General features: G+C 45.9%; 2 protein-coding genes across 7 annotated transcripts in view; both read left to right on the top strand.

Moving 5' to 3' along the window:
* The window catches only part of ZNF669 (zinc finger protein 669), a 49,493-nt gene that overhangs the window by 24,513 nt on the left and 12,496 nt on the right, over window positions 1-12,484 (top strand). For 5 of the 6 annotated variants that reach the window (XR_009210794.1, XM_058430679.1, XM_058430681.1 and 2 more), the window contains 2 exons: window positions 12,032-12,158; window positions 12,354-12,414. Coding sequence is in view for 5 of the 6 variants with exons in the window: in XM_058430679.1 (XP_058286662.1) it covers window positions 12,032-12,158; window positions 12,354-12,414 (188 nt within the window). In the remaining variant the exon portion in view is untranslated. Of the gene's footprint in view, window positions 1-7,759; window positions 7,934-12,031; window positions 12,159-12,353; window positions 12,415-12,484 lie in introns of those variants that run through there. The other variant, XM_058430680.1, reaches the window with a different exon arrangement.
* The window catches only part of AHCTF1 (AT-hook containing transcription factor 1), a 254,423-nt gene continuing 245,503 nt past the window's right edge, over window positions 3,565-12,484 (top strand). Inside the window, exon 1 of the mRNA XM_058430671.1 lies at window positions 3,565-3,568. The gene's annotated coding sequence lies outside the window, so the exon portion shown is untranslated. The remainder of the gene's footprint in view (window positions 3,569-12,484) is intronic.

Genomic DNA, 12,484 nt, shown 5'->3' with positions numbered 1-12,484 from the left:
CATTTGCATTTGCTAAGAAGTGTCTTACTTCCAATTATGTGGTTGATTTGAGAATAAGTGCCATGTGGCACTGAGAAGAATGTATATTCTGTTGATTTGTGGTAGAGAGTTCTTTAGACATCTCCTAGGTCACTTGATCCAGAGCTGAATTCAAGTCCTGGATATCCTTGCTAATTTTCTGTCTCATTGATCTAATACTGACAGTGGGGTGTTAAAATCTCATATTATTATTACACAGGAGTCTAACTCCTTTTGTAGGTCTGTAAGAACTTGTTTCATGAATCTGGGTGCTCCTGTATTGGGTGCATATATATTTAGAATAGTTAGCTCTTCCTGTTGAATAGTTCCCTTTACCATTATGCAGTGCCCTTTTTTGTCTTTTTTGATCTTTGTTGGTTTAAAGTCTGTTTTGTCAGAGACTAGGATTGCAATCCCTGCCTTTTTTTTTTTGCTTTACATTTGCTTGGTAAATATTCTTTCATCCCTTTATATTGAACCTATGTGTGTCTTTGCATATAAGATAGGTCTCCTGAATAAAGCACACTGATGGATTGACTCGTTATCCAATTTGCCAGTCCAAGTCTTTTAATTGGGGCTTCTAGCCCATTTACATTTAAGGTTATTATTATTATGTGTGAATTTGATCCTGTCGTCATGATGCTATTTTGTTATTTTGCCTGTTAGTTGATGCAGTTTCTTCATAGTGTCATTGGTCTTTATATTTTGGTGTGTTTTTGCAGTGGCTGGTACCAGTTTTTTCTTTCCGTGTTTAGTGCTGCTTTCAGGAGCTCTTGCAGCACAGGCCTGGTAGTAACGAAATCCTTCAGCATTTGTCTGGAAAGGATTTTATTTCTCCTTCACTTATGAAACTTAGTTTGGCTGGATATGAAATTCTGAGTTGCAAATTATTTTCTTTAAGAATGTTGAGGCCAGGCACGGTGGCTCATGCCTATAATCCCAGCACTTTAGGAGGCCGAGGCAGGTGGATCACCTGAGGTCAGGAGTTCAAGACCAGCCTGACCAACATGACAAAACCCCGTCTCTACTAAATACAAAAAATTTGCCAGGCATAGTGGCGCATGCCTGTAATCCCTGCTACTTGGGAGGCTGAGGCGGGAGAATCGCTTGATCCTGGGAGGCGGAGGTTGCAGTGAGCTGAGATCGCACCACTGCACTCCAGCCTGGGTGACAGAGTGAGACTCCATCTCAACAACAACAACAAAATAATATTGAATATTGGCTCCCTATCTCTTCTGGCTTGTAGTTTCTGCTGAGATGTCTACCGTTAGTCTGATGGGCTTCCCTTTGTAGGTGACCTGGCCATTCTATCTGGCTGCCCTTAACAGTATTCCTTCATTTTGACCTTGGAGAATTTGATGATTATGTGTCTTGGGGTTGTTCTTCTTAAGGAGTATCTTAATGGTGTTCTCTGTATTTCCTGAATTTGCATGTTGGCCTGTCTTGCTAGGTTGGGGAAGTTCTCCTGGCTAATATCCTGAAGTGTGTTTTCCAGCTTGTTTGCATTCTCCCTGTCTCCTCCTGGTACTCCAGTCAATCATAAGTTCAGTCTTTTTATGAAGTCCCATATTCCTTGGAGGCTTTGTTAATTCTTTTTCATTTTTTTTCTCTCTTCTTGTCTGCATGTCTTATTTCAGTAAGGCGGTCTTCATCTTGTCTGAATGTCTTATTTCAGTAAGGTGGTCTTCACACTCTGATATCCTTTTTTCCACTTGGTCAATTCAGCTGTTGATACTTGTGTGTGCTTCACAAAGTTCTCATGCTGTGTTTTTCAGCTCCACCCGGTCATTTGTGTTCTTCTCTAAACTGGTTATTCTAGTTAGCAATTCCTTTTGTAGCATGAGGAGCCACAGACAAAAGTCCTCAGACACCGGGTTAAAGAGGGAAGGAGCTTTATTCAGCTGGGAACTTCAGCAGACCTGCGTCTCAAAAGCCAAGCTCCCTGAGTGAGCAATTCCTGTCCCTTTTAAGGGCTCACAACTCTAAGGGGGTCCGCGTGAGAAGGTCGTGATTGATTGAGCAAGCAGGGGGTACGTGACTGCGGGGGCTGCATGCACTGGTAATCAGAACAGAACAGAACAGGACAGGGATTTTCACAGTGCTTTTCCATACAGTGTCTGGAATCTATAGATAACATAACCGATTAGGTCAGCAGTCGATCTTTAACTACCAGGCCCATGGTGTGGCACCAGGCTGTCTGCCTGTGGATTTCATTTCTGCCTTTTAGTTTTTACTTCTTTCTTTGGAGGCAGAAATTGGGCATAAGACAATATGAGGGGTGGTCTCCTCCCTTATTCTAACCTTTTATCAAGGTTCTTAGATTCTTTGCATTGGGTTAGAACATGTTCCTTTAGCTCACTGTAGTTTTTTATTACCCATCTTCTAAAGCCTACTTCTGTCAGTTCGTCCAACTGATCCTCCATCCAGTTCTGTGGCCTTGATGGAGAGATGTTGTGATCATTTGGAGAAGAGGTACTCTGGCCTTTTGGGTTTTCAGCATTTTTTCATTGATTCTTTCTCATCTTTGTGAGTTTGTCTAAGCTTTGGTTTTGAGGCTGCTGACTCTTGGATGGGGTTTTTGTGAGGGCCTTTGTTGTTGTTGTTGTTGTTGACGCTGTTGTCAGTTTCTGCTTGCTTGTTTTTTCTTTGAGTAGTCAGGTCCCTCTTCTGTAGGGCTGCCTCAGTTTGCTGGGGGTTCACTTCAGGCCGTATTCATCTGATTCACTCCCATGGCTGGAGATGCCACTCAAGGAGGCTAGAGAAGAGCAAAGATGGGTGCCTGCTCCTCCTTCTGGGACTTCTTACCTCAAGGGACACCAACCAGATGCCAGTAGGATCGCTCCTGAATAGGGTGTCTGACAACCCCTGTTGGAGGGTCTCATCCAGTTGGGTGGCACAGGGAAAAGGACCCGTTTAACGACACACTTCGTCCCTTGATGGAGAGGGTGTGCTTCGCTGCGGGGAAACCCACTCACCTGGGCTGCCGAGATTCCTCAGAACTACCAGGAGGACAAGCTAAGTCTGCTGGTCCGCGGAGACTGCGGGCACCCCGCACCCTAGAGGCTCAGGCTTAGGGAGATCCCAATTCTGTCCCTGAGCCTCTGGCTGAAGTTACTGGAGACCCTCCGGGGAAGCCCCGCCCAGTGAGGAAGGATGGACCAGGGTTAGGCCTGAAGAGGCACTCTGGCTGCAAACTGCCATAGCCGGTGTATTGGGCTGTAGGGACAGGTCTTGGGACCAAGCTGTACAGCCTCCCTGGCTAAAGCAGGGGAAAAGTGCAGCCTGGAGCTATAGAAATGGGTGCCAACCTTCTCCCGACCAGGGAGCTTAGCACGTTAGGCAGTTGGAGTCCCGGTACTGGCTGCTGCCCCTCCCCAAGGAGCTCAAATGGCTTAGACAGCAGGCAGCCACGGCCAGTGCTGGTTGCCCCTCCCCGGGGAGTTGGGTAGGCTTAAGTAGATTCCAGCTGAAAGGCTGTAAGGACCCGGGCGTTCCAGGGTTGGGACGCCAGGCCTCGGTGGCGTGGGTTTGTGAGTGGGATCTTCCGATCCGTGGGTTGCACAGCTCCATGGGAACAGCACAGTTTCCGCGGCTGGGTAGCACACTCACTCACCGCCTCCCTGGGCTGGGGGAGAAGGCTCCCCTTCCCCGCCTGGCTCTCAGATGGGCCGCAGCACCACACTGTTCTTCCTTCTCTCCGTGGGTCACACCATCCTTCTAGTCAATTTGGATGAGAGAACCTGGATACCTTGGTTGCTGGTGAAGGATTCACATGCTTATTATGTGATTTTTAGTTTGTTTGTTTTGTTTTGATTGTTGCCCAGGCTGGGGTGCAGTGGCGTAATCTCAACTCAGTGCAACCTCCACCTCCTGGGTTCAAGCGATTCTCCTGCCTCATCCTCCCGAGTAGCTGGGATTACAGGCATACGTATGCCACCACACCCGGCTAATTTTTTGTGTTTTTAGTAGAGCTTTCTCCTAACTTAACATATGGCAAAAACAACAGTTGAACTATTCTGTCACCCGGATTAGCACTCCAGGGAACAGTGGAGGAGATAACAATTTGAATTTCTCCCTGGCAATCAGGGTCCACTACTCCGGTATGTACTTCAATTCCCTTTAAGTTTAAGTTGGACCTTCCCAGTATAAGTCCCACCGTGCCGTCTGGCAATGGGCCGTAAACTCCCGTTGGGACCTTCCTGGACTACAGCTGGCTTCCCGAAGTGGGGAAGAGGGCTGGTTGAAACCTGCCTCAGTCCATTTGGGAACACTCCATTTGGAGTCGGGGATGTCCCGTCCTGAATTGAGAATACCCCGTTTTGAATTGGGGCCCGGTCCTGAGTTTTGCCTTTTTTGGCTCTTTGTACACCCTCTCTGTTTGTATGTCCTATCTGTCCACAATTATAGCAAGACCGGGGGAACACTCATGTGTTTTTTGTTACCCTTAGTCCAGCCATTGCCTGAGCAAGGAGGCTGGCCTTATGTAAGTGCCCCCCAATGCCATCACAGGCTTTAATGTATCCACTTAAAGCTTTTTCCTCATTTAGATCTGCCTTTCCCTCAATAGGTCTAATTGCTGCCTGACATTCTGTATTAGCATTTTCATAAGCAAGCAGCCGAACGATCACTTTCCTGGCATGAAAATCTGAAATAGCCTTTTGAGCCGCATCTTACAAACGGGCAATAAAATCTGGAGAAGGCTCCCTTGGACCCTGTCGAACTGAGTTAAAAGAAGGATAAGTAGTACCAGGGTCGTGAATTTTTTCCCAGGCTCTTAGGCATATAGCTCTGACCTGATCAACAGCCTCATCACCCATTACCATTCTGTTGATTTAGAGTACCCCATGCGATTCCAAGCAATTGATCAGATGTGATATTAACGGGACATTGGGCTTGAGCATTTCTGTGTGCCTGATTTGTTGCTTCATCTGTCCACCAGGTTTTAAATTGGAGAAATTCAGAGGGGGATAGAGTGGATTGGGCTAATGCCTCCCAATCCATAGGTATTAAACGCCTGTTATAAGCCACAGATTGTAACAAGGAATGAACATAAGGAGAATTTGGCCCATATTGTCCAATTGCTTGCTTTAAGTATTTTAATATTTTAAACGGAAATGGCTGCCAGCGTGCTTGAGCACGTTCTCTGGGCTCCTCAGCTGGCCAAATAATTACCAGAAACTGCAAAGCATCCAAATCCCCCATTTCTCATGCCTGGCGAATGGATGCCTGGATTGTCCCCATGCCGTAATTTGTATTCGGACCGGCTCGCAGCATTCCTCTACCACAATCAACAGGTGGGCAAGGCTGGCTCATTCCCTGATCGTAATTGGCTGTTGGGTGAGCCTGAAGCTTCCCTTTGCCATAGTTACTGGCGGGGCCTGCAACAATGGGGGCGGCAAGCCACGTCTCAGGCTCCAGTTCCAAAACTTCATAAGGCTGAGCCGGGGTGGCCATTCCAGGCCTTCCCCTAAAGGCGAAGTAGGTGGCACTGTTTCTTTTATAAGTTTTTGGAGATTAGCATATATACCTTCCCGTTTCTTGCCCTTTTTTAAACTAGACTGTGATGGTTGACTTTGCTGATAATTAGACTCCTGATTGTTAAACTTTTCTATGTCATCCTGAAACTCCTCCTCCTGCTCCTCAGTGTGGAAGGGCTCCAGTGCTGTTTTAATTGCAGACCACAAGGACCAAGCAAGAAGGGAATATCGTGGCCTCTTGTTGTGCTCGTTTTAAGTCTGATCCGACCTCGTCCCAGTCTTTTACAAAAATTCATGGTTCCATATTCCGGGAACCAAAGAGAATACTTTTTTACCAGATAGAACAAAGATGTGAGATTTTGGCTACTCACAATTACCCCTCCGCGGCGCAGTAACTGCTGCACAAGGCTTTAGTAATTAGCAAACTTACTCTCAGCCTGACCCATATTTTCCGGAGGTTACCCTGGAATTTTCCGAGCGCCCTACTTACCGGGAGAGCTTGAAGTGAAAACGTACTCGGGCGTCCTTTGTCAGTCATCCTCCACTTTCCACGCTCTGGCGTTCCTTCACTGGATTATTTGTAGAGATTACGGGGAGCCCGGCGTTGGGCACCAGAGACCAGCCTGGGCAACCGAGGGAGACCCCCATTTCTGCCAAAAAAAAAAAAAAAATAATAATAATAGCCAGGCCCACGCCTGGTAATTTGGTAATCCCAGCTACTCCATGAGAGATCAGACAAAACCTGGGACCAGAGACTGATTTTCTTCTAAAATGCTTTCTCCAAAATACTTTTAAAAGAAAAGGGGGAGATTGGAAAGGAAAATGTTTTGGACCCCCCAAATGACTAAGCTAAAGGGGAAAGTCAATCTGGGAATGCTTAGGGCAAACCTGCCTCCCATTCTATTCAGAGTCATACCTGCTCACTGAGATGAATGCATATCTTATCGCCTCCTTTGGAAAGGCTAATTGGAAGCTCAAAAGAATGCAATTGTTTGTCTCTCACCTACCTGTGACCTGGAAGCCCCTTCCTGGTTTCGAGTTGACCCGCTTTTGCTTCAGGTTGTCCCGGATCAAACCAGTGTTCATCTTACATATGTCCATTGATGTCTCCTGTCTCCCTAAAATGTATAAAACTGTCAGATGCAGTCAGTTTCTTTTCCAAGGTTTGGCATGTTAACGTTCTCGTTTTTTGTTTTCGAACTCAACTTTCTTGTTCTCCATGCCCCCTTGCCCTTAGTTACTGTAAACAACCTTCCCGTCAGTTCTAATCAATAACTCACATCTGTTCCCTTGGTTACCTGGTCTGCACCCATTTCTCCCTTGGAAACCGCACGTCCCACCATTGTAACTTACATCCCCCTTCCCCCTTCCGTATTTGGGAAAATATTCACAAATAGCCATCCGGGTCAGTTTAGATCATGCGGTCTGACCCCAGCCCATGCCAGAGACAGGGACTGCGTTAGAAATAAAAACCCCTGGTTTCCTTTGTTCAGTCTGCTCTTGCAATCTTGATTGATGCGAGCAGCACGCTTCTGCAGAAGTAAATTGCGTTGCTGAGAAAACTTTCGCTTGAGTGCTGGTTTCACTTTGCAGCACCGAGCATTTCTCTCCAACAAAAGCAAGCTGTGCTCTGACCACCTTGGGCACATGTCATCAGGACATCCTGAGGCTGTGTCATGCACATGCATCCCCAACCTTGGCAAAACAAGCTTTCTAAATACTCTTATCCCCAAATGCTCAAGGAGACTGATTTGAATAATCGTAAAACTCTGAGCCTGCACTCCAGCCTGGGCGACAGAGCAAGATTCTGTTTCAAAAAAATAAAATAAAAAAACTCCGGTCTCCCGCACAGCCGACACTGCGTGAATTACTCTTTCTCTATTGCTATTCCCCTGTCTTGAGAAATCGGCTCTGTCTAGGTAGCGTGCAAGGTGAACCCACTGGGCAGTTACAGAATTGTCATTATATTGCTTCCAATTTTATATATATATTATGCACAAATAGCTATAACCTTGTATACAAGGTTAAATGTGAATGTCCTTCTTGCACGGTCAGATCCCAGCGCAGGAAGGACGCACCGCCTACAAACCGCTAGGCCAAAAGCTGTCATTCTGGCCTCATCCAGCCTCACGTGAGATCGCAATCGCCTGTCACTCAGGGCCTGAGGGGGCGGGGTCTGAAGCCCCATCCAATCAGGGGCGCTGGGGTGGGGACCGTTCAATCAAGCGCGCCGCCGGAAAGGAGAGGGCGGCTTCCGGGATCTGGCTGGCGGGTGCTTCGTCTCTCCTTCGCCAGAGCCGGCTCTTCTGTTTGTCTCCGCTGCTACTTCTTGGCTCTGGGAGGCCCAGGTGGCTCTGCAGCAGCCTCTGCCACCCTGTGACCTGCGGGTATTGGGACATCCCTAGCTGACGCCAGGACACCCGGGAGGCCGAGGAATGGTGAGTGGACTGCGCCTGGCTTCCCGAAGTGGACAAGAGGGCTGGTTGAAACCTGCTGTGGCGCGACTCGGGCCTCCACGCCATCTGCTCCGGAACCTGCGAACCGAGTCGCCGCGGCGTAGCCGGGGCTCAGTCCCCTTCTGTTCAGGGTCGGGCCGGGCGGGGCGGGGCGGGCAGCGGAACTGCTGCATCCTGTCTGTACCTGCGGGCGCCACTTCCGCCGGCCGGAGCCCTCTCGGGAACTCCGCGCCTCCCCCACCCAGGTAGTGCGGTGACCGGGGGAGGGTGATGCGGGAGAGCCCCGACTCGGTGTCTCGGTGTGCGGGGTTCCAGCGTGGGAGGAGCTGTGGTTCATGGGGCTTCCAGTCCCACCTTTCTCCCCCTAGAATAAAGCTGCGGCTTTGTTAAAACGTTAAACCGTGTGTTTGAGCAAACGGCGATTCATAAACCAGGTACCGCAGTCATGGTTTGTGGTTTGGGGTCCACAGGAGGGGCGTAAATGAGAGGCTTTGATAAGGTTAATGAGGAAGCAAACCATATTCTTTTTTTTTTTTTTTTTTGAGACGGAATCTCGCCCTGTCGCCAGGCTGAAGTGCAATGGTGCAGTCTCACTCACTGCAACCTCTGACTCCCGGGTTCAAGTGATTCTCCAGCCTCAGCCTCCCGAGTAGCTGGGATTACAGGCGCCCACCACCACACCCAGCTAATTTTTGTATTTTTAGTAGAGGCAGGGTTTCGCCATGTTGGCTAGGTTGGTCTCGAACTCCTGACCTTAAGTGATCCGCCCGCCTCGGCCTCCTAAAGCGCTAGGATTACAGGTGTGAGCCACCGCGCTCGGCCAAAATATTTTTCTGTTTCCAAACATTTTACATGAGAGGAAAGCGGAGAATAAACTATCTGACACTCTACTGTAAAAAAATATTTGGGCCTCTATTCTTTTCATCTTTCCTAAGTGTGCATATTACCAAAATGTCTTTAGGTTGAGGTCCCCCTGTGAAAACTTTGCAGGGTGTTGTGTCCTCAGCCACCCTCCTGTCTTTTCCTAGTCCTGGCATTTGAAAACTGTCTGGGGATGACCCAGGATACCCACAGTGGCCATGTCTATTGGAGGGTCTAGTGAGTATCAGTCCCGGGATCATCTCATCCCCAAGGACAGCCTGAGGTAGGGGCCAGAGCCTCTCAGGGGAGCAGCTGGATGCTCTTGGCTTGAGAGGAATCTCCGGGTATAGTTTCATCTAAAATGGTGACCCCTTAGGGTCATTAAAATTTTAGGACATTTAAATTAATGGACAATACAGTGTAATGTCATTAAAGTTAGGTCATTAAACTTGTTCCTCCAGCCCGAGTTTTTATTCCTCAGAGACGCATCGATGGTCTGCCAATTGGATGCTAATATTGAGAGGAAAAGGCAGAAATGATTTCTGCTCTCTAGATTGTCTCAGACTTGTGAAGAGAGAAAAACTGTCCCAAAGGACAAGGAAAACCCACCCCAGAGAAGATGTGCAAGAACCTGAATATTAAAATGCACTTAAGGCACAAAAGAGGACAAAGAGCAGTACCAGTGCCTCCTAGGTGGTCACTGAGTACTTTACTGAACAGGATGGGTGTCCCATAGAATTGCCTGCTGTGACAGTTAGAAAGGTCTGTGTTGGAGTCAGCACTGCCTCTCGCTGAGTTTGTTACCTTGGAAAGGCTTGTTCATTTATTTGCGTTTCAATTTTTCATTGACTGCAAAATACATTTTGTCAGTACAGCTTGAAGGATAAAAATACTATTTCCAAAGAGGCAAGGTAAAATGATGTATTTTATTTGCTGGAAATTCTTATTTATTTCTTCCCCAGAGTGAGTGTAGTTAAGTTTTAAACGTCTGTTCTTTTTAGGGGTAATTTCAGAGGGAATTGTAGGCTTGGCTTTGTAAATGCTACTGGTGAAATAGAAGTGTGATAGATAAATTGATGATTTACAAAGATTCACCAAAATGTCAGTTCCCCTCTTGTAGCATGGTGAAGAATTTATGACAGTGGACACATCTGTATCCTGTTATCGGGATATCTGAGGGTTTTGTTTTTTGTTTTTTGTTTTTGTTTTTGTTTTTGTTTTTTTTGGAGATGGTGTCTTGCTCTGTAGCCCGACTGGAGGGCAGTGGCGTGATCTCTGCTCACTGCAACCTCCACTTCCCGGGTTCAAGTGATTCTCCTGTGTCAGCCTCCCGAGTAACTGGGATTATAGGCACCCACCACACCCAGCTAATTTTTGTATTTTTAGTAAACACAGGGTTTTAGGCCTGGCACGGTGGCTCATGCCTGTAATCCCAGCACTAGGGGAGGCCAAGGTGGGCGGATCACGAGGTCAGGAGTTCCAGACCAGTCTGGCCAACATGGTGAAACCTGGTCTCTACTAAAAATACAAAAAAATTAGCTGAGCATGGTGGCAGGTACCTGTAATCCCAGCTACTCGGGAGGCTGAGGCAGGAGAATTGCTTGAACCCGGGAGGGGGAGGTTGCAGTGAGCCAAGATCTTGCCACTGCACCCCAGCCCAAGAGACAATGCGAGACTCTGTCTCAAAAAGAAAAAAGAAAAGAAAAAGACGGGTTTTGCCATGTTGGCCAGGCTGGTCTCAATCTCCTGACCTCAGGTGATCGCCCGCCTCAGCCTCCCAAGGTGCTGGGATTACAGGCGTGAGCCACTATGCCCGGCCCACTCTATTTTCTTTTTATTCCCTAAATTTTAATATGTTTGAGTTTGTCTGTTCCTTTATCACTTTTTTCTTACATAAAAAAGATTCTGCCTAACCCTTCGTAAAAAAAAAATCTTCCTGTGACTTCTGAAAGTGTTCTGGTTTTATCTTTCATATTTGAATATATAATAAGTTGATTATTGTTCATGGAATAGAGAAGAAAGCAGTGCGTTTTCCCAAGTAGGTACCAGCCTGGTTTGCCTCATATTTTAAAGTGCATGTGATTTCTTTTTCTATTCTACAGTGCCTACTCTGTCATTAATCAACTTCCCATATAAATGCTGGGTCATTAAGACTTTTTTTCCCTTGGTCTGCTTGCTCATCTCTCTGCTAATACTGTGCTGTCCTGAATATTTTCGTTTGAAAATCTTAAAAGTATGTTAGGCAAGCCATCACTCTTTTTTTAGATGACTAAAAATCATTAGACATTTGTCATTTTTACTAGGTATGAAAAAGTAGTTTTTCTTGCCTAAAAAAGCCTGATTTGGGAATTTATATGATTTCCTAGGAATAGTATCTGGAAGTGGTGACATTAATGTCATTTTAAAAAACATGTGCCATATTTCCTCTTATTCCATTCTGCCTTGACATTGTGCAATAGAAATTTTAAAAACTGTTGTATTAGTATTATTAAATATCAATTATTGGTTTTATTTACTACTCAATTAAATTTAATAAGCCTATTCTTTCTTGGTGTAATCACATGGAATGGGCTCAACTCCCCAATTAACAAGTGACAGCACATGTAAAATATTGTCTGCCAGGGAAACTCATTAAACACTTAGTGTTCAGATTGTGTTTTGGTGTCTAGTTCCCTGAGCACCACTGCGGTGACACAAAATAATAGACCTTTAGCAGAAAAAGTTTTGGCAAATATATTGCATAAGCCATTTAGATGCAGTGAGTCATTCTTATTACTTAGGTTGGTGGAGTCCCTTTCAAAATGTAAGTTACTGATACAAACAAAGATTGAACTTCGTGATCAGGCATTTTTAAGAAAAAGTAGTCTCAGGAGTGATAATATTAACTCACTTATGCACATCAGGTAGGACTTTATTATGACAGATACTAGAAATGTACAAAGTGAAATTAAGAGATAACCTAGCAGCACATCTTACTCCCTGGATTCTCTAATGAGATGGATATTTCTCCTTTGCGGGTTGCCTTTTTGAATAGTTCAATTCTAGCATTAGTACTCCTGTGTGGGAGGGAGTATGTGTGAACAGAGTAAGAGTTGTGACAAGTCATAGAATACATGCTTGGAAATTATAGAATCATGTAAACAGCTTATGAATTGAGTATAGATTCCCAGTGCTGTCAGTCTCACCCATCCTTCTATCCACATGGGTGGAATGTTCTAGGACTCGGTGGCTTTTGAGGATGTGGCTGTGAACTTTACCCAGGAGGAATGGGCTTTGCTAGATTCTTCTCAGAAGAATCTCTACAGAGAAGTGATGCAGGAAACCTGCAGGAACCTGGCTTCTGTAGGTAAGAATGACAACACATTTCACTTAATTACAGAAGTATTTCCCTATCATCAGTGCTATTTATGATTTGGAATGTGGCAAGGGAATGATTTGGTGAATAAATCAGGCATGGGCACTGTGTACGATGAACATTAAATCTAGTAATGTTCCTATAGTTTGTAATAATTCATGATAATTTTGTGGGTCTGCATTTTAGGAAGCAAATGGAAAGACCAGAATATTGAAGATCACTTCGAAAAACCTGGGAAAAATATAAGGTAATTTGCACTGAGCAGAGGAAATAAAGTCCTCTGAAGGAATCTTAGCATGTCATGAACTTAAAAACAA

The sequence above is a fragment of the Hylobates moloch genome, unplaced genomic scaffold (genome assembly GCF_009828535.3).
Source record: "Hylobates moloch isolate HMO894 unplaced genomic scaffold, HMol_V3 SCAFFOLD_18, whole genome shotgun sequence".
NCBI classification, from domain to species: domain Eukaryota; kingdom Metazoa; phylum Chordata; class Mammalia; order Primates; family Hylobatidae; genus Hylobates; species Hylobates moloch.
Note: the sequence above shows the minus strand (reverse complement) of the source record. Positions and strands in the feature narration are given on the sequence as shown.